The 20114-nt window shown below is 44.3% G+C and overlaps 2 protein-coding genes and 1 long non-coding RNA gene across 7 annotated transcripts in view; 2 read left to right on the forward strand and 1 right to left on the reverse strand.

Annotated features, from left to right (window-relative positions):
* The window catches only part of intu (inturned planar cell polarity protein), a 194174-nt gene extending 188855 nt beyond the window's left edge, over positions 1 to 5319 (forward strand). For both annotated transcript variants that reach the window (XM_070871827.1, XM_070871828.1), the window contains exon 16: positions 3391 to 5319. In XM_070871827.1, the coding sequence (XP_070727928.1) occupies positions 3391 to 3502 (112 nt within the window). In that variant the 3' untranslated portion in view covers positions 3503 to 5319. The remainder of the gene's footprint in view (positions 1 to 3390) is intronic.
* Positions 3274 to 8534, reverse strand: LOC139248110 (uncharacterized). The gene is made up of 3 exons (XR_011590998.1): positions 7785 to 8534; positions 5134 to 5249; positions 3274 to 3665 (listed from the first exon to the last, which is right to left on the reverse strand). It is a non-coding gene; the product is annotated as an uncharacterized lncRNA (long non-coding RNA).
* The window catches only part of LOC139248078 (ADP/ATP translocase 4-like), a 169070-nt gene continuing 156921 nt past the window's right edge, over positions 7966 to 20114 (forward strand). Inside the window, exon 1 of one of the 4 annotated variants that reach the window (XM_070871852.1) lies at positions 7966 to 8308. In XM_070871852.1, the coding sequence (XP_070727953.1) occupies positions 8098 to 8308 (211 nt within the window). In that variant the 5' untranslated portion in view covers positions 7966 to 8097. The remainder of the gene's footprint in view (positions 8309 to 20114) is intronic. The other 3 variants (XM_070871838.1, XM_070871831.1, XM_070871845.1) reach the window with 3 other exon arrangements.

The following is a 20114-nucleotide window of genomic DNA, read 5'->3' on the forward strand; positions in this document are numbered from 1 at the left end:
GGACCTCTGCACATGTGTGCTTGAGTCTGTGCGCATATGCAGTAGCTCCTGGCAGGCCAAATCTGTGAGTACGCGCTGCAGGCTGTGTGGGAGGGGCCTGAGCACACCGTCCCTAACCCTGGCCGAATGGGTTCCCTCATCGGTGGCCCACTGCGTTCCCTAAGGTAGGACTTCTATTTTTTATATGTTATTTACTGATTGATTTTGGTGCTTTAGGTGCAGGGTTCCTTCTATTTTTTTATTTGTTATTTATTGATTGCTTATTACTTTGGTCTTGGTGCTTTAGGTGCAGGGTTCCTTCTATTTTATTAATTAATTGCTTATTACTTTTTGTGCTTTGTTTGGTGCTTTAAATGTAGTTACTTGCGCCGAATCCTTAACTCTTAAGGTTTTTCTGTACTGACAGAAGTGGCAACATACGCTGGCCTAAGTTAGTTTGGAGCAACTATTTGCTGGCCAAACACCTAAAACAGGGGTAAGTGGCTGGGAACACCCCCTTTGAACTAAACTGAACAAAAAAAACCTAACTAACTCACTTACACTAGCGCAAATTAAATGGCTAGAATTGCAACTAAAAAGATAGTCCAGAAAAATCAAGTTGCTCCAAAAAAAAAAAGGAGCAACTCCTGGGGAAACTTGGGCCCATATGTTCTTATCTAGTTTTTTTTTTAAAGCATCTAAGCTATTTGCCTCAACCACATCCTGTGGTAGTGAGTTCCACATTCTAACAACTTGTGAGAAATTTCTCACGAATAAGAAATTTCTCCTTATTCCCCTATTGGATTTATTAGTAACTATCTTGTATTCATGACCCTTAATTCTGGTTTCTCCCACAAATGGAAATATTTCATATCTATCTTGTCCAACCCAATCATAATTTTAAAGACCTTTATTAGGTCATCTTTTCTGTAACCTCAATCTTTCCTGATGACTATAATCTCCAGTTTTGGTACCAACCTTGTCAATCTTTTTTGCACTTTCTGCAATGCTTCTATGTCCTTTGTATAGACAGGAATTGCACATAATACTCTTAAGTGCAACCTGACAATGGTCCTATACAAATTTAGCATAATTTCACTACTTTTGGATTCTATACTCCTAGAAATAAATCTGTGTGCTTTGTTTAATTGTTTTTCTAAGCTGTGATTCTGTTTTCAATAATTTGTTTACCTGTATCACTATATCCCTTTGCTCATCTGCCTTATTCAGTTTTTTAAATTTTCTAATGTGTAAATGATGTTTCTATTTCTACTACCAACATACATTACCTCACATTTCTAATATTATCTTGTATTATGTAGCATTCTTCCTCTGTTAGCTATACCCCCCAGTTTTGTATCATCTGCACATTTTGCTATTGTGAAACAAGTCTAAGTCCAAACCATCAATGTAAATTATGAATAACAATGGTCCCAGCACTGATCCTTGGGGAACACCACTTTCTACCTTCCGCCGATCTGATAACAACTTTTTACCCCCACTCTCTGCTTTCTATTTTGTAGCCAATTTGCTATCCATTCAGCTATTTATCCCCTGACTCCACATGCCCTAATCTTTGACATGAGCCTATTGTTTGGTACCTTATCGAAGGCCTTTTGGAAAACTGTTCAAGTTTTAATAACATCTGAGAAACGGGGGCTTGAGATGTGTTTTTCCTATTTGGATCATTTGTTTTAATTTGCCTGCCCAATTTTCTCACCCTGTAGTCTCCAATCACCTTTCTTCGCTCGGAGAACTGTTCCCAGGTCTGCTCCAGTGTCAGTCACTAGGAATTGCACAACAGTAATAGACCAGCTCGCCAATTTTCATTCTCTTCCTGTAGGGAACATTTGGCCTCCGCACAGCACTTCCACACAGTTGCCTAATTTAGATTGTAATTCAATGTGAGGAATTGTGAACATAATCATCAATTTTAAATAGATTGTGTTAGTTGACTTTGAATTTAGTTCGTCAATTCCCTTGATTTGTTTTACTTATTAAAGTAATGTTTTGTCAGTGATTGAAAGGAAACTGTGAAAGCATTTTGTATAGAAATTGTGTTCAGAAAATAAGTTGTTTACCTGGTTCAGCACATATATCCAATCAGTGGCTGATCTAACATACACCAGGTAGGTCCCAGATTCAATCCCAAATCTGTGCTGAGCTAACTGATCTCAACTGCGATGGTGACAGGTTGGTTACAATTTGCCTCAGCACTCCTGGGTTGGACAGCAGAAAAGCTGACCAGCATTCTTGCTCCTGATTTCTATTCCGTTACCTTATTGGAAGTGTGAATGTGTCAGGTAAGATCTGCCATTTGAACCTGAGGCTTAAGTGGGGAAACTGTGGTCGCTTCCTGCCAGGAAAAATCCTGCTGGGAACACCAGCCAGGGCCAGAAAATGCCCAGCAAAGTTTTAATAATTTTTTTTTTTAGTTTCCTTGTGGGGCAAGAGGAGCAGGAATGCTCCTCCGGGCCTCACAAGGAAGCCTTGGGTCGTCCCAATCAGGGGAGGAAGCCTGAGGCAGGGAGCACTTGTGTCAAGGACCATACCCGAGTTCCCAGTGACGGTCTACTGCCGCCTGATTTTAATGACCAGGCAGCCGCTTCCCAGTGACTTCCTGGATGGTTTGAGTTTGCTAATGGGCCTGGCGGTTAAAATTATCTGAGCCTGCCTGCTGCTGTTCCTGCTTGCTTTAATATATATATATAGGAATCACTAACCGTACATAGCCATTCTTTATATAGTCAGTAAATTAACTTTTGCCCAAGAAACTGTAATAGGATATTACCAAATTCATCCAATTTTCTTTCTTTGCTGTAGTCCTAGTGATAGGAAGCTACTGGCAAATTTCAAAGAAGTAAAGGTGGTCCACAACCAATATTCGCTTTAAAAGATTTTTGTGCATGGCACCTTTAAATTTGTTGTGCAGCCTCCTGCGCACGCGCAGTATCTTGGAGAGAATGGCACGTGTGCAGCCTGCATGATACCTTCCCGATTGCTGCGCAGTTATTGAGGGAACATTGTCCACAACCTGATCTACCCACTGGATCACCGTCAGTGGGAAAAACAAGATTATGTAGAAACTTCTCTTACCTGCATTATGGTGAATTAGCCTTACCACTATAGATGTTTCAAGCTCTGTGTCCAATATAACAGCATGCTGCTGTGTGTTTGAATGATGATGCAATTTATGTCTTCGTGAGGGTTTATGTAATTTGTCATCATGAGTTTGTAAAGAAATGAATAGGATACCAGATATTTTTAAGAATATGTGCTTTCGGAGACTGGGGATATATTGAACTGTAAAACCTTTACTGCACAGGAATAAAATTTTGACTTTCTGTAAAGTTTATGAACAGAACGGAGTCACATATTTTTAGTAATATGTTTTTGTTCTTTTCATTGCAGAAGACTTTTTATAGATCCTCATCCTCAAGAGTTGTATGTGTGTTTCCATGATTCCGTGACAGAGGTTGCTGTAGAGCTTGCTTTCAGACTCTCATTTGGATTGGTTACATAATGTAAATACTGGTCTACTAGAAACCCTTTGGGTGCAGTTCATTGACGCATTCCAAAATGTATTGAAACGTAGGTTTGTAAAAGAAAACGATCCATAATTTTCCTCTGGATATTTCATCAACTAGATTCTGCATCTGAAACAATCGCAAGTATTTTTGGTGAACCTGTTAATAAAACAAGTACTTTGATTTAAAATTCTCCAAAGGAAGGGAACTTTCAGCAGCACTTTCCTGTAATTATGAACTCTTGTTTCTTATCTGAAAGGGAATAGCAAAGATATTGTGATTTATTTATACAACAAAGCCATAAATCCTTTTGGCTTGTCATGATGTAAATGTAATTGCAATTTAAATGGAAGGGTATAGATTTGTAATGCGTTCATTTCTTACACATATATGTAAATGTAGAATCAGTTTCTGAACTATTACTTGAAATGTGCCTTTGAAGATAAATGCAGATATTCACATTTTTCATAAATAACATTATCATCATAGGCAGTCCCTCGGAATCGAGGAAGACTTGCTTCCACTCCTGAAGTGAATTCTTTGGTGGCTGAACAGTCCAATCCGAGAACCACAGACTCTGTCACAGGTGGGACAGACAGTCGTTGAGGGAAGGGGTGGGTGGGACTGGTTTGCCGCACGCTCTTTCCGCTGCCTGCGCTTGATTTCTGCACACTCTCGGCGTTGAGACTCAAAGTGCTCAGCGCCTTCCTAGATGCACTCTCTCCACTTAGGGCGGTCTTTGGCCAGCGACTCCCAGGTGTCAGTGAGGATGTCGCACTTTATCAGGGAGGCTTTGAGGGTGTCCTTCTAACGTTTCCGCTGCCCACCTTTGGCTCGTTTGTCGTGAAGGAGCTCCGCATAAAGCACTTGCTTTGGGAGTCTTGTGTCCGGCATGCGAAATATGTGGCCCGCCCAGCGGAGCTGATCGAGTGTGGTCAATGCTTCAATGCTGGGGATGTTAGCCTGGACGAGGACACTGATGTTGATGCGTCTGTCCTCCCAGGGGATTTGTAGGATCTTGCGGAGACATCGTTGGTGATATATCTCCAGCGACTTGAGGTGTACATGGTCCATGCCTCTGAGCCATACAGGAGGACAGGTATTACTACAGCCCTGTAGACCATGAGCTTGGTGGTAGATTTGAGGGCCTGGTCTTCAAACACTCTTTTCCTCAGGCGGCCAAAGGCTGCACAGGAGGCGGTGTTGAATCTCCTCATCAATGTCTGCTTTTGTTAAGAGTCTCCCGAGGTATGGGAAATAGTCCACGTTGTCGAGGGCCACGCCGTGGATCTTGACTGGGGGGCAATGCTGTGCGGCGAGGACAGGCTGGTGGAGGACCTTTGTCTTACGGATGTTTAGTGTAAGGCCCATGCTTTCGTATGTCTCAGTAAATATGTCGACTATATTGTAAATTGCCTGGTTTGGAAAAGGTAATAAATGCAGCAACTAAAACATTAACCTGATCAGTCAACATTGTATTGTTTTATTCCTTGAGTGACAATACAGAAACCAATGATGCAGAGCATCCCGTGCTCTAAACAATAGAAAGAAGTTTGACAGTATCAGGAAAATGAAAGAAAAACACTTGATTCTGTTTGTATAAAGGCATTGACAAAGGAATACTTACAAAAGGTAATATACTCTCGAGAATGCCATTGCTTTACACTGGTGGACTGCTTCACAGGAAGGTGATTTTAATCCGGAGGATGCTACTTGAGGAGCCAAGTCAAATGACCTTTCTGACTACAAAAACAAGACCACAGAGGAGAGACTTGAAGTACTATGTGGACATTAATTGGAAAAGGTGGTTTTAAAATTCAAAATTTGTTTTAAGTTTTGTCTTTTTCGGATTGAATTTTGCACATGCAAATCCCATTATTTGGGATCTGTGTATTTGCATTAAGAATTTTTTTTTAAATACACACACCTTCTGCAAATTCAATCCTATTCTCCCTCCCATAAATATAATACGTAATCTTTTTCTTATTCCTTGTTATTTGCAGTGTCTTTCAAATTATATCACATCTCCATCATCGCCTATTTTCTTTTGCGATTTGGCCGCCTTTGCTAATTGCATTTTTGTATTAAAGAAAATGTGTTAAATTCGTTAGTTATTGTCATTGCAGACAGTACTTCCTACATTGGCACAATAGAGGTACACAATCTTCATCCTGAATGCAGCCATGGTTGAGCTTTGTAGTAAAATTACAAAAATAATTTATCCCACATCAGCTTGCTTTTATATGGCACCTTTAACATAGTAAAACATCCCAAGGCACTTATATATAAAATAGAAACAGAAAATGCTGGAAATACTCAGCAGGTCAGGTAGCATCCGTAGAGAGAGAAGCAAGAGTTAATGTTTCAGGTTTGTGATTTTTTATCAGAACTGGAAAATGTTAGTAATGTAACAGGTACACAGCAAGCACAAAGGGCAGGGAAAAGGAGGAGCAGAGGAAAGAACAAAAGGAAGGTCTGTGATAGAGTGGAAGGCAGGAGTAATTTAAATGTCAAAAGGGATGACAGTGCAAGGTAAAAGGGTGTGGTAATGGGATAAATAAAGAAACAAAATATTGGTCTATTGGAGCTGTAAATGGTAACACTGTGTATAAGTCATGGCGCGGTGGGGGGTGAAGTGGTGCCCCGCGGGGGTGAGGCATGGTGCGGCGATGCCCAGCGGGGTGCGGAGGTGTCCCCACGAGCTGCAATGCTTTTGAAGTATCAGTGAGTTAGATCAGTAATGACTGCCATATTAAGCTCTGCCACGTCATGGACCAGGCAAATGCAGGCACTCTATGGAAGGGGTTCACACTGCAGTTTTATCTCCTAGATGCTGACCGAGCACGAGTCCTCAAGGTTCCTGTTATTGTTTAGTCACACGAGAAAGGAATGTTATGAATCGTGCCATTCAAGTGTAGACTGAACGTGTAGATTGTGGAGGGATGTGATCAGGGCCCAGGGGAGGCGTGAGTTCGGGGCCAGGGGCCCAGGGGCAGCACGGGCCAGCCCACACTACGATATGTGTGCGCACTAGGTCCGTGCAGCAGAGCAGGTCTCCATTTGTCTTGAGTAACCCTTGCCACTGGACCAAGACCTAGCTCGGTCAAGCCCGTGTGGTGGCTGGTGTGCAACTGCCCCCACACGTTACAAAAATTCCCGCACAGGCATCTTCCACCCTTCAGGATGTAGTTCGGGTTCTTCATTCGAAACACCTGTGAACTCATCCTTTTTTTGGGGCGTGGAAGCAAGTCATCCTCATTTCGAGGGACTGCCTATGATGAAATAGTAACAGCAGAATTATTACCAGTACCTGCTGTTTGACAAAATGGGAGCAATGGTTATGATATGAAATTATTGAACTTGATGTTGAATCCAGAAGACTCTAAAGTGCCTAAAGGCATGGGAAGGTGCCCTGGGAAGGGGAGCGGTTGTTGGAGGTGATGGAAGAATGGATCAGGATGTCGCCAAGAGAATGGTTCTTTCAGAATGCTGAAAGGGGAGGGGATGATGTGTTCAGCGGTGGCATCCCGATGGAGGTGGTGGAGAATTATCCCTTGAATGTGGAGACTGTTGGGGTGGAAGGTGAGGACAAGGGGAATCTCCAACACGCCCTCTTCCCACAGCACCTTTCCATGCAAGTGCAGGAGATGCAACATCTGCCCTTTCACCACCTCCCTTCCCACCATCTAGGGCCCCAATCGCTCCAGGTGAAATGGTAATTTATTTGTTGTACTTTCAATTTAGTATAACGTATTTGCCTTTCACGACCAAGCGCAGATTGGGTGATTGCATTGCTGAACACCTTCATCAGTCCACAAGCGTGACCCTGAGCTTCAAGACGCTTTCCATTTAATTGTTCATCCCACTCCGCTCTCGGCCACATATACTGTTCCATTACTGCTCAACGGAACCTAGAGGAACAGCATCTCATCTTTCAATAAGGCGATTTACAACTCAACATTAAGTTCAACAATTTCAGATCACAACTACTGCTCCCATTTTTTCAGACAGCAGGTGCTGGTGATGATTTTGCAGTTGCCATTTACAACGCTTCTAGACCCACCCTTTTTGTTTCTTAACTTGTCCCATTACCACCGCCTTTTGCTTTGTACAGTCATAGCTTGTGTCATTTAATCTCCTGCCTTCCACCCTATCACAGATCTTACCGTTTGTTCTTTTCTCCCCTCCCTGCTTTCCCTGACCTTGCACTTGAGTAAAACCTGTCACATCTCGAACTTTTTCCAGTTCTGACGAAAGGCCATTGGCCTGAAACGTTACCTGTTTCTCTCTCCACAGCTGCTGCCTGACCTGCTGGGGATTTCCAGCATGTTCTGTTTGTCAGAATTCCAGCACCTGCAGTATTATTCCTTGTATAATAAAAGCTGTGTGATGGAAAGTCGTGCTTCGTCACAGAGCCAGCGAACCTCACTGCTCTATGTGCACGCTTCACTCTCCGACGAAGACGAGGCTGCAACGCACCACGTGTCTGCTGTTTCTCTCGTGCCGCGACGCCAGTTGCAATCGCTGGCCGCGTGCTTTTTGTTTAATATATATTTTTCCTCCTGTGTATATCTCTTTCTTGCCGTTAACCATGGCTGGTGGGGCGAATATTTTTGACGTAACGTCTTTTGTCAAAGACCTACTGGCTGGCGGTATCGCCGCTGCAATTTCCAAGACGGCAGTGGCACCGATCGAGAGGGTCAAACTGCTGCTCCAGGTCCAAGCGTCAAGCAAGCAGATCCGCGTCGACCAGCAGTACAAGGGAATGGTTGACTGCATAGTTCGCATACCGAAGGAGCAGGGTGAGCGGAGGAACCAAACAAATGTCGGGAAATTATTCACGGGTCAATTATTCACTTATACGGCTGGGTGAAAGATAGGCGAATTGACGGGCTTGACGCGTCACTTTGCTGGTTTATAATTTTTATCAAATTGTAAATTCGCTCGTCCGACCTCAGATTCTGCCTTCTTTTGAAATATTTTAACCCATTTGAATGGCCTATAAGCCCGACGTGATAAATGTTTCGAAAGGCCGGGTTTACAAGGAGTCCAAGTGCTGTGTAAGCTGCGCTCGCGATTCTGCCGCTTTCCCGCTGCCAGCGAAGCGCCGTCAGTCCGGAAAGCGGGGCGGGAGAGGGCGAGTTTCGGCTAACACCCATCACCATCCTAGTTGGTCTCGTTCTGCTCCTGCCGCAGTCAGTGAAGGGGCGACATTTCCGAGATGACAGCAACCCAGAACTGGTGGCATCGGACAGGTGGTCAGGATTGAGATTGTATTTGCATATAAACGAGTGCTTCATTTTTTTTTAAAGAAAGTAAACCCATTTAGATGAATAGTTTGATGGGCCCTTTTCGGAGTGACTTGCATTGGTTTGAAGTATGTTGCATTTTTAAAATAAAAATTCCAAATAAGTAAGACTTGGCGGGCCTTGAATTGACAGCCACACGATTACACATACACGTGAGTACCATCTGGAGATGGGTATGTTTTCCTATAAATGGGAACGAATTGGGCAGTGATCTACAATGTCGGACATGGCAGAGAGTGAAATGGGGAACCATGTTATAGAATAGACTAGTCATGTTGAACCCAAGATAAATTTGTATTAGCTGATCATATGGAGATGGTACCCTGCATTACCATTGTTGCAAATATCTCTTGCAATATTACCTCCATATCTCTGGTTGTAAAAAGGGCCAGTTGTTAGACTGCTCCTTCACTCAATTGAAAACTCTCTCTTGTGCTTCTCTTTTTTTAAAACCATGTGTTCCAGTCACTTTTCCCCCCTCTGCTCTGATATTAGGCCATCTACCTTTTGCATCCCATTACATTAACCTGAATTGCAATTTTCTGGTTCCCAATTAGGTTACGTTCCTTCACAAGTCCAAAGCTGCATCTGGACCTCTGAATAAGTATAGAAACATAGAAACATAGAAAATAGGTGCAGGAGTAGGCCATTCGGCCCTTCGAGCCTGCACCGCCATTCAATGAGTTCATGGCTGAACATGCAACTTCAGTACCCCATTCCTGCTTTCTCGCCATACCCCTTGATCCCCCGAGTAGTAAGGACTACATCTAACTCCTTTTTGAATATATTTAGTGAATTGGCCTCAACAACTTTCTGTGGTAGAGAATTCCACAGGTTCACCACTCTCTGGATGAAAAAGTTTCTCCTCATCTCGGTCCTAAATGGCTTGCGCCTTATCCTTAGACTGTGACCCCTGGTTCTGGACTTCCCTAACATTGGGAACATTCTTCCTGCATCTAACCTGTCTAAACCCGTCAGAATTTTAAACGTTTCTATGAGATCCCCTCTCATTCTTCTGAACTCCAGTGAACACAAGCCCAGTTGATCCAGTCTTTCTTGATATGTCAGTCCTGCCATCCCGGGAATCAGTCTGGTGAACCTTCGCTGCACTCCCTCAATAGCAAGAATGTCCTTCCTCAAGTTAGGAGACCAAAACTGTACACAATAATCCAGGTGTGGCCTCACCAAGGCCCTGTACAACTGTAGCAACACCTCCCTGCCCCTGTACTCAAATCCCCTCGCTATGAAGGCCAACATACCATTTGCTTTCTTAACCGCCTGCTGTACCTGCATGCCAACCTTCAATGACTGATGTACCATGACACCCAGGTCTCGTTGCACCTACCCTTTTCCTAATCTGTCACCATTCAGATAATAGTCTGTCTCTGTTTTTACCACCAAAGTGGATAACCTCACATTTATCCACATTATACTTTATCTGCCATGGATTTGCCCACTCACCTAACCTATCCAAGTCACTCTGCAGCCTCATAGCATCCTCCTCGCAGCTCACACTGCCACCCAATTTAGTGTCATCCGCAAATTTGGAGATACTACATTTAATCCCCTCGTCTAAATCATTAATGTACAATGTAAACAGCTGGGGCCCCAGCACAGAACCTTGCGGTACCCCACTAGTCACTGCCTGCCATTCTGAAAAGTACCCATTCACTCCTACTCTTTGCTTCCTGTCTGACAACCAGTTCTAAATCCACGTCAGCACACTACCCCCAATCCTATGTGCTTTAATTTTGCACATTAATCTCTTGTGTGGGACTTTGTCGAAAGCCTTCTGAAAGTCCAAATACACCACATCAACTGGTTCTCCCTTGTCCACTCTAGTGGAAACATCCTCAAAAATTCCAGAAGATTTGTCAAGCATGATTTCCCTTTCACAAATCCATGCTGACTTGGACCTATCATGTCATCTCTTTGAAGCAAGGGTGGAGGTGGGTAATATAATAGAGGTGGAAGTAGTCGGACTTTGTGATGGAGCGTGTACTTGGTGGGAAACTGAGCTCAGCGTCAACTAGAATGCCGAGATTGCAAACAGTGTGGTTCAGCCTGAGACAAAGGCCAGTGAGGGGGATGGAATTACTGGCGAGGGTTCCGAGTTTGTGCTGAGGACCAAAGATGATGGCTTCAGTCTTCTCAATATTTAACTGGAGACAATCTGGCTCCTCCAATACTGCAGATCAGACAAGCAGTCTGGCAACACAGAGGCATTGGAGGGATCGAGAGAGGTGATGGAGAGGTAGAACTGTGTGTCATCAGCGTAGATGTGGAAGCTGATCCCATGGCTGTAGATTGTGTCACCAATGGGTAGCATGTAGATGAGGAAGAGGAAGGGGCCAAGGACAGATTCTTAGGAAACTCTGGGTGTAATAGTGCAGGGTAGGAAAAGAAGCTATTGCTAGAGGTGTTGTGGCTATGGTAAGATAGAACCAAGCGAATGCAATTCCTCTGAGCTGAACAAGCGAGGAAAGGCATTGGAAAACAATAGTGTTAGTCGAAGTTGTCATTTGTGATCTCGGTTAGGGCTGTTTTGAGTGCTGTGGTCGGGACGGAAACCAGACTGAAGAGATTTAAACATGGAGTAGCGGGAAAGATGAGCATGGATTTAGGAGGCCACAGCACGTTTCAGGACTTGAGAGGAAAGGAAGGCTGGAGATGGGGTGGCAGTCAACAAGAACAAGGGTGAGGGTGGTTTTTTTGAGGAGGAGGTGGTGACAATGGTTTAGAAAGTGAGAAGGACAGTACCTGAGGTGTACAACACCAGCTAGCATGGGGAATCACAAAGGGAAATTGGCTATCAGAAGCTTTGTGGGAATGAGGTTAAGGAAGCCTGCAGACATGGCCCTAGACGCTACCAATGTTGTCCCTTAGCAGACCCATCAAGAAGTATACTTGAGCAACCAGACTAAAACTAACACTGCCCTCTGGGAGTATGGCAGAGAGCAAATATCAAGTAAAACTAAATCTGCAATCTGATCTTCCATTCACTTGACCAACACAGCGCTGCAATGTTTGAGCATTAAGAACATAATTATGAAAACAAGGTCATTGAGCTCATCTAGTATACTGTATCATCCACAAAAAGCAAACAACTGCAGATGATGGAAATCTGAAACAAAAAGGAAATGCTGGACATGCTCACCAGGTCAGGCAGCATCTGTGCGGAGAACCTGTGTCTCAGTTGCAGAGCTAGTTTTGAAGAAGGGTCTATATCCTAAAGATTAACGGGTCTATTCTCTATCTTGTTCCAGAAGACAATCTATTTCTCATAGAAACATAGAAAATAGGTGCAGGAGCAGGCCATTCGGCCCTTCTAGCCTGCACCGCCATTCAATGAGTTCATGGCTGAACATGAAACTTCAGTACCCCCTTCCTGCTTTCACGCCATACCCCTTGATCCCCCGAGTAGTAAGGACTTCATCTAACTCCCTTTTGAATATATTTAGTGAATTGGCCTCAACTACTTCCTGTGGTAGAGAATTCCACAGGTTCACCACTCTCTGGGTGAAGAAGTTTCTCCTTATCTCAGTCCTAAATGGCTTACCCCTTATCCTTAGACTGTGACCCCTGGTTCTGGACTTCCCCAACATTGGGAACATTCTTTCTGCATCCAACCTGTCCAAACCCGTCAGAATTTTAAACGTTTCTATGAGGTCCCCTCTCACTCTTCTGAACTCCAGTGAATACAAGCCCAGTTGATCCAGTCTTTCTTGATAGGTCAGTCCCACCATCCCGGGAATCAGTCTGGTGAATCTTCGCTGCACTCCCTCAATAGCAAGAATGTCCTTCCTCAAGTTAGGAGACCAAAACTGTACACAATACTCCAGGTGTGGCCTCACCAAGGCCCTGTACAACTGTAGCAACACCTCCCTGCCCCTGTACTCAAATCCCCTCGCTATGAAGGCCAACATGCCATTTGCTTTCTTAACCGCCTGCTGTACCTGCATGCCAACCTTCAATGACTGATGTATCATGACACCCAGGTCTCGTTGCACCTTCCCTTTTCCTAATCTGTCACCATTCAGATAATAGTCTGTCTCTCTGTTTTTACCACCAAAGTGGATAACCTCACATTTATCCACATTATACTTCATCTGCCACGCATTTGCCCACTCACCTAACCTATCCAAGTCACTCTGTAGCCTCATAGCATCCTCCTCGCAGCTCACACTGCCACCCAACTTAGTGTCATCCGCAAATTTGGAGATACTACATTTAATCCCCTCGTCTAAATCATTAATGTACAATGTAAACAGCTGGGGCCCCAGCACAGAACCCTGCGGTACCCCACTAGTCACTGCCTGCCATTCCGAAAAGTACCCATTTACTCCTACTCTTTGCTTCCTGTCTGACAACCAGTTCTCAATCCACGTCAGCACACTACCCCCAATCCCATGTGCTTTAACTTTGCACATTAATCTCCTGTGTGGGACCTTGTCGAAAGCTTTCTGAAAGTCCAAATATACCACATCAACTGGTACTCCTTTGTCCACTTTATTGGAAACATCCTCAAAAAATTCCAGAAGATTTGTCAAGCATGATCTCCCTTTCACAAATCCATGCTGACTTGGACCTATCATGTCACCATTTTCCAAATGCGCTGCTATGACATCCTTAATAATTGATTCCATCATTTTACCCACTACTGAGGTCAGGCTGACCGGTCTATAATTCCCTGCTTTCTCTCTCCCTCCTTTTTTAAAAAGTGGGGTTACATTGGCTACCCTCCACTCGATAGGAACTGATCCAGAGTCAATGGAATGTTGGAAAATGACTGTCAATGCATCCGCTATTTCCAAGGCCACCTCCTTAAGTACTCTGGGATGCAGTCCATCAGGCCCTGGGGATTTATCGGCCTTCAATCCCATCAATTTCCCCAACACAATTTCCCTCAGTTCCTCCTCCTTACTAGACCCACTGACCCCTTTTATATCCGGAAGGTTGTTTGTGTCCTCCTTAGTGAATACTGAACCAAAGTACTTGTTCAATTGGTCTGCCATTTCTTTGTTCCCCGTTATGACTTCCCCTGATTCTGACTGCAGGGGACCTACGTTTGTCTTTACTAACCTTTTTCTCTTTACATACCTATAGAAACTTTTGCAATCCGCCTTAATGTTCCCTGCAAGCTTCTTCTCGTACTCCATTTTCCCTGCCCTAATCAAACCCTTTGTCCTTCTCTGCTGAGTTCTAAATTTCTCCCAGTCCCCAGGTTCGCTGCTATTTCTGGCCAATGTGTATGCCATTTCCTTGGCTTTAATACTATCCCTGATTTCCCTTGATAGCCACGGTTGAGCCACCTTCCCTTTTTTATTTTTACGCCAGACAGGAATGTACAATTGTTGTAATTCATCCATGCGGTCTCTAAATGTCTGCCATTGCCCATCCACAGTCAACCCCTTAAGTATCATTAGCCAATCTATCTTAGCCAATTCATGCCTCATACCTTCAAAGTTACCCTTCTTTAAGTTCTGGACCATGGTCTCTGAATTAACGGTTTCATTCTCCATCCTAATGCAGAATTCCACCATATTATGGTCACTCTTCCCCAAGGGGCCTCGCACAATGAGATTGCTAATTAATCCTCTCTCATTACACAACACCCAGTCTAAGATGGCCTCCCCACTAGTTGGTTCCTCGACATATTGGTCTAGAAAACCATCCCTTATGCACTCCAGGAAATCCTCCTCCACCGTATTGCTTCCAGTTTGGCTAGCCCAATCTATGTGCATATTAAAGTCACCCATTATAACTGCTGCACCTTTATTGCATGCACTCCTAATTTCCTGTTTGATGCCCTCCCCAACATCACTACTACTGTTTGGAGGTCTGTACACAACTCCCACTAACGTTTTTTGCCCTTTGGTGTTCTGCAGCTCTACCCATATAGATTCCACATCATCCAAGCTAATGTCTTTCCTAACTATTGCATTAATCTCCTCTTTAACCAGCAATGCTACCCCACCTCCTTTTCCTTTTATTCTATCCTTCCTGAATGTTGAATACCCCTGGATGTTGAGTTCCCAGCCCTGATCATCCTGGAGCCACGTCTCTGTAATCCCAATCACATCATATTTGTTAACATCTATTTGCACAGTTAATTTATCCACCTTATTGCGGATACTCCTTGCATGAAGACACAATATGTCCTTCTAGAATTTTGCTGTACAGTGGCCCTTTTTGTTCTTTGCCTTGGGTTTCTCTGCCCTCCACTTTTCCTCATCTCCTTTCTGTCTTTTGCTTTTGCCTCATTTTTGTCTCCCTCTGTCTCCCTGCATAGGTTCCCTGTATGCCATGAACTTAACTTGGAAATTTGCTTCTGGTGAACTTTGCACTTGTTTCTAGCCATTTGGGATTAAACTACATCTGTACTCAAATCTAGGCTGAATAATTAGTGCAGTCACGATGGAATTTTTTTTTAAATTCCACAGGTTCGTATTGATTTTATTATAGTTAGTTCATAGTTTTATGATTGCTGATATGCATCAGTTTTCTTATTTATGAATATTATACCATAGGATCTCACAGCACAAATGGAAGCTATTTGGCCTATCGTATCTTTGAAAGAGCTATCCAATTAGTCCCACTCTCCTGCTTTTTCCCCCATAGATTTGCATTGTTTTCCTTTTCATGTATATGTTCAATTCCTTTTTGAAAGTTACTATTGAATCTGCTTCCACCGCCCTTTCAGGCAGTGCATAACAAGTCATAGGTTAAAAAAAATCTTGTTTTTTTTTGTCAATTATCTTAAATCTGTGTCCTCTGGTTATTGACCCACCTGCCAATGCAAACAGTTTCTCCTTATTTACCAGAGATGCGGCACACCAATATGTGCGGGCTAGAGAAGCAAGGATTGTTTGCCTTAGAACAGCAATGGTAAAGGGAAGATTTAATAGAGATGTTCAACATTATGAAGGGTTTTGATAAAGTAAGTAAGGAGAAACTGTTTCCATTGGCAGGAGGGTCGATAACCAGAGGACATAGATTGAAGATAATTGGCAAAAAAAAACAGGGGGAGATGAGGAGAATTTCTTTTACACACAGAATTGTTATGATCTGGGATGAACTACCTGAAAGGGTGGTGGAAGCAGATTCAATAGTAACTTTCAAAAATTAATTGGATAAATATTTGGGAGGAGAAGAAATTGCAGTGCTGTGGGAATTGAGCAGGAGAGTGGGACCAATTGGATAGCTCTTTCAAGGTGTTGTATAATTCTATTCTATCAAAACCTTCAAAATTTGGAAGACATAGTATATCTCCTGTCAATTTTTTCTGCTGTAGCCAAACATCTATATAATTACTAGAGTTAAGTAAATAGCACACATTAATATTTGAAATGCAGGTTCTAATGGTATTCAGTGCCATTCGTAACTCCTCTGAAAATGAAGCAGTCCATGACTGCATGCAGCAAGACCTGGATGACATTCAGGCTTGGGCTGATAGGTGGTAAGTAACATTCGCGCCACGCAAGTGCCTGTCTACCCACCGCCCCTTGTCATTCAACGGCATTATCGTCGCCGAATCCCTCTGGGGGGGTCACCATTGACCAGAAACTTAACTGGACCAGCCACATAAATACTGTGGCAACAAGAGTAGGTCAGAGGCTGGGTATTCTGCAGCGAGTCTCTCACCTCCTGACGCCTTTCCACCATCAAAAGGCACGTCAGGAGTGTGATAGAATACTCGCCATTTTCCTGGATAAGTGCAGCTCCAACAACACTCAAGAAGCTTGACACCATCCAGGACAAAGCACCCCATCCACCACCTTAAACATTCACCGCCGTGACTGCAGTGTGTAACATCTACAAGATGCACTACAGCAACTTGCCAAGGCTTCTTCAGCAGCACCTCCCAAACCCACCACCTCTACCACCTAGAAGGACAAGGGCAGCAGGCACATGGGAACACCATCACCTGCAAGTTTCCCTCCAAGTTACGCATCATCTTGACTTGGAAGTATATCGCCGCTCCTTCAACATCACTGAGTCAAAATCCTGGAACTCCCTCCGTAACAGCACTGGGAGTATCTTCACCACGCAGACTGCAGCAGTTCAAGAAGGTGGCTCACCATCACCTTCTCGAGGACATTTAGGGATGGGCAATAAATGCTGGCCTTGCTAGTGACACCCACATCCCATGAACGAATTAAAAAAAAAACATCTTTATACTGTATCTCAGTATACATCCTTTGACAAGTTTCTATCTCAACCTGTGGAGTCTGAATTTAAACTGCAGTTTTGTCAAATGTAAATTCCTGTGGAAAAAGTGCTTTCTTTGTCTTCAATGTTAAACTATCCAGTTAGCTACCCTCAGCCTCTCCTCTCTTGTGTCAGCTATGCCTCAGTGAGTAACATTCTCGCCTGAGTCAGAAAGTTGTGGGTTCAAGTCCCACTCCAGGGACTTGAGCACAAAAAAATCTAGGCTAACACTGCAGTTCAACCGAGGCCCCGTCTGCTCTCTAAAGTGGATGTAAAAGATCCCATGGCACTATTTCGAAGAAGAGCATGGGAGTTATCCCCGGTGTCCTGCCAATATTTATCCCTCAATCATCATAACAAAAAAACAGATTATCTGGTCATTCATCATCATAGGCAGCCTCTCGGAATCAAGGAAGACTTGCTTCCACTCTTAGAATGAGTCCTTAGGTAGCTGAACAGTTCAATACTAGAGCCACAGTCCCTGCCACAGGTGGGACAGACAGTCGTTGACGGTAAGGGAGGGTGAGACAGGTTTGCTGCGCGTTCCTTCCGCTGCCTGCGCTTGTTTTCTGCATACACTCGCCGATGAGACTCGAGGCGCTCAGCGCCCTCCCAGATGCACTTCCTCCACTCAGCGGTCTTTGGCCAGAGATTCCCAGGTGTCGGTGGGGATATGTCGCACTTTATCAGGGAGGCTTTGAGAATATCCTTGTAACATTTCTTTTGTCCACCCTTGGCTCGTTTGCCATGAAGGAGTTCCGAGTAGAGCGCTTGCTTTGGGAGTCTCGTGTCTGGCATGCGGACAATGTGGCCTGCCCAGCGGAGCTGATCAAGTGTGGTCAGTGCTTCAATGCTGGAGATGTTGGCCTGGTCGAGGACACTAATGTTGGTGCGTCTGTCCTCCCAGGGGATTTGTAGGACCTTGCGAAGGCATCGTTGATGGTATTTCTCCAGCAACTTGAGGTGTCTACTGTACATGGTCCATGCTTCTGAGCCTTACAGGAGGGCGGGTATTACTACAGCCCTGTAGACCATGAGCTTGGTGGTAGATTTGAGGGCTTGGTCTTCGAGCACTCTTTTCCTCAGGCAGCCAAAGACTGCACTGGCACACTGGAGGCTATGTTGAATCTCCTCATCCATGTCTGCTTTTGTTGATAGGAGGCTCCCGGGGTATGGGAAATGGTCCACGTTGTCGAAAGCCGCACCGTGGATCTTGACGACTAGGGGGCAGTGCTGTGCAGCGAGGACAGGCTGGTGGAGGATCTTTGTCTTACGGATGTTTAGCATAAGGCCCATGCTTTCGTATGCCTCAGTAAATACGTCGACTATATCCTGGAGTTTAGCCTCTGAATGTCCGCAGACGCAGGCGTCATCCGTGTACTGTAGCTCGACGACAGAGGTTGGGGTTGGCCTGGAGGTGGCAAAGGTTAAAACGCTTCCCACCGGTTCTGTAGTTTAATTCCACTCCAGCGGGGAGCTTGTCATTATCACATTGCTGGGAGCTTGCTTGTGCGCAAATCGGCTGCCGCGTTTCCCACTTGACAACGGTGACTACACTACAAAAGCAATTCATTGGCTGTAAAGTGCTTTGAGACGTCCAATGGTTGTGAAAGGTGCTATATAAATCCAAATGTTTTTTCTTGTCCAGCCCTACACCACTGTTACGTCTCTCCCACATGCTCTTCAACCCAGATCTCATGCATGAGACTCACTACTTGCTCCCTTGACTCACTCAAGATTTTGCTGTTTATCATTCTGCTCCCTCCCCTTGACTCAATGTTTGTTGAAATTACCAAGTACTCTCCTCTGGCATAGTTCTCCTATACCCTGACCCTTTCCTTGCCACAATCTCTCTGCTCTCTCCAACGATTGCCCTCATTTCCAACCTCCTCTCCCTCGCTAATGTTCTTGAACATGTATGTCATTGTCACTCAACACTGTGCCTACCTCTCCCATCGCTCTCCGTTTGAATCCTTTCGGCCCTTCATGCCAACAGTGCTATGACCTTCCCTAGTCAAAGGCATCAGTAATATTCCATACAATTGCCACCATGCTGCATTATCTTTCCTCCACCTCTCTTCAGCCTTTAATATTGTTGGTCAACTCATTCTTAATAACATAAGAAATAGGAGCAGGAGTTGGCTGTATGACCCTACAGGCTTGCACCACCATTAAGTAAAATCAAGACTGATCTTCGACCTCAACTCCCGCACTATCTCCATATCCTTTGATTGCCTTAGAGTACAAAAATCTATCAATCTCAGCCTTGAATATACTCAGCCACATCCACAGGCCCCGGGATAGAGAATTCAAAAGATTCATAACCTCTTGAGTGAAGAAATTTCTCCTTATCTCAGTCCTCAATGGCTGACCCCACTTAGTAGATACCCTATAAGCCCTCTCAGTATGTTTCAATGAGATCACCTAAACATGATCGTAGGTCATCTGATCACTACGAGTCCCTTAGGGTTCTAAAATGGCATCCGCGGGGCGCTAGCACACACTTAACGTCCGCTGGAATTATGCAGGGCAGGCAGATCATGGTGTCAGTCAGCGTACAACGCTGATTTGACAGCAGCACTGCCATTTTGGAGCTCCACGCTCCAGCCGACATCCTCTCTTAACCTCGCACAGCTGAATACGTGTTAAGCAGCATGAAGGATCCCCCACCAGCACTATTTAAAAGGATCATCAACTACTTGCTGGTTTATCTTTTCTGGCTGTTTGTACAATTCTGCACATTTTTAGTGCTTTCCACAGTTGTGTCAAGTTTCAAAAGTCTACAAGTGTGGCAGGTGCTGAAGTACATTTTGCTGACTTCAAGGATTCTGCACAGACCAGTTGCTCCCAGACATGGGTGCACTAGTATGCCTTCCTCTTGGAATCGAGCATGACTGGAAGAATGAGCAGAGTCCACACAGAGCATGACAAGTTGCTAGAAGAGTGAGGAGGGGGAAGAAGGGCAGGAGGCCATATCCTCCCAGGGTGTTCAGGGAGCAATTCTCCTATCTGAATCTCAACGACAACCAATGTTTGAGATGTCAGCGCTTCACTAAGGAGGTCATCATTGAAATCTCCAACTGCTACA

Source organism: Pristiophorus japonicus, chromosome 2 (assembly GCF_044704955.1).
Source record: "Pristiophorus japonicus isolate sPriJap1 chromosome 2, sPriJap1.hap1, whole genome shotgun sequence".
Classification (NCBI taxonomy): Eukaryota; Metazoa; Chordata; class Chondrichthyes; family Pristiophoridae; genus Pristiophorus; species Pristiophorus japonicus.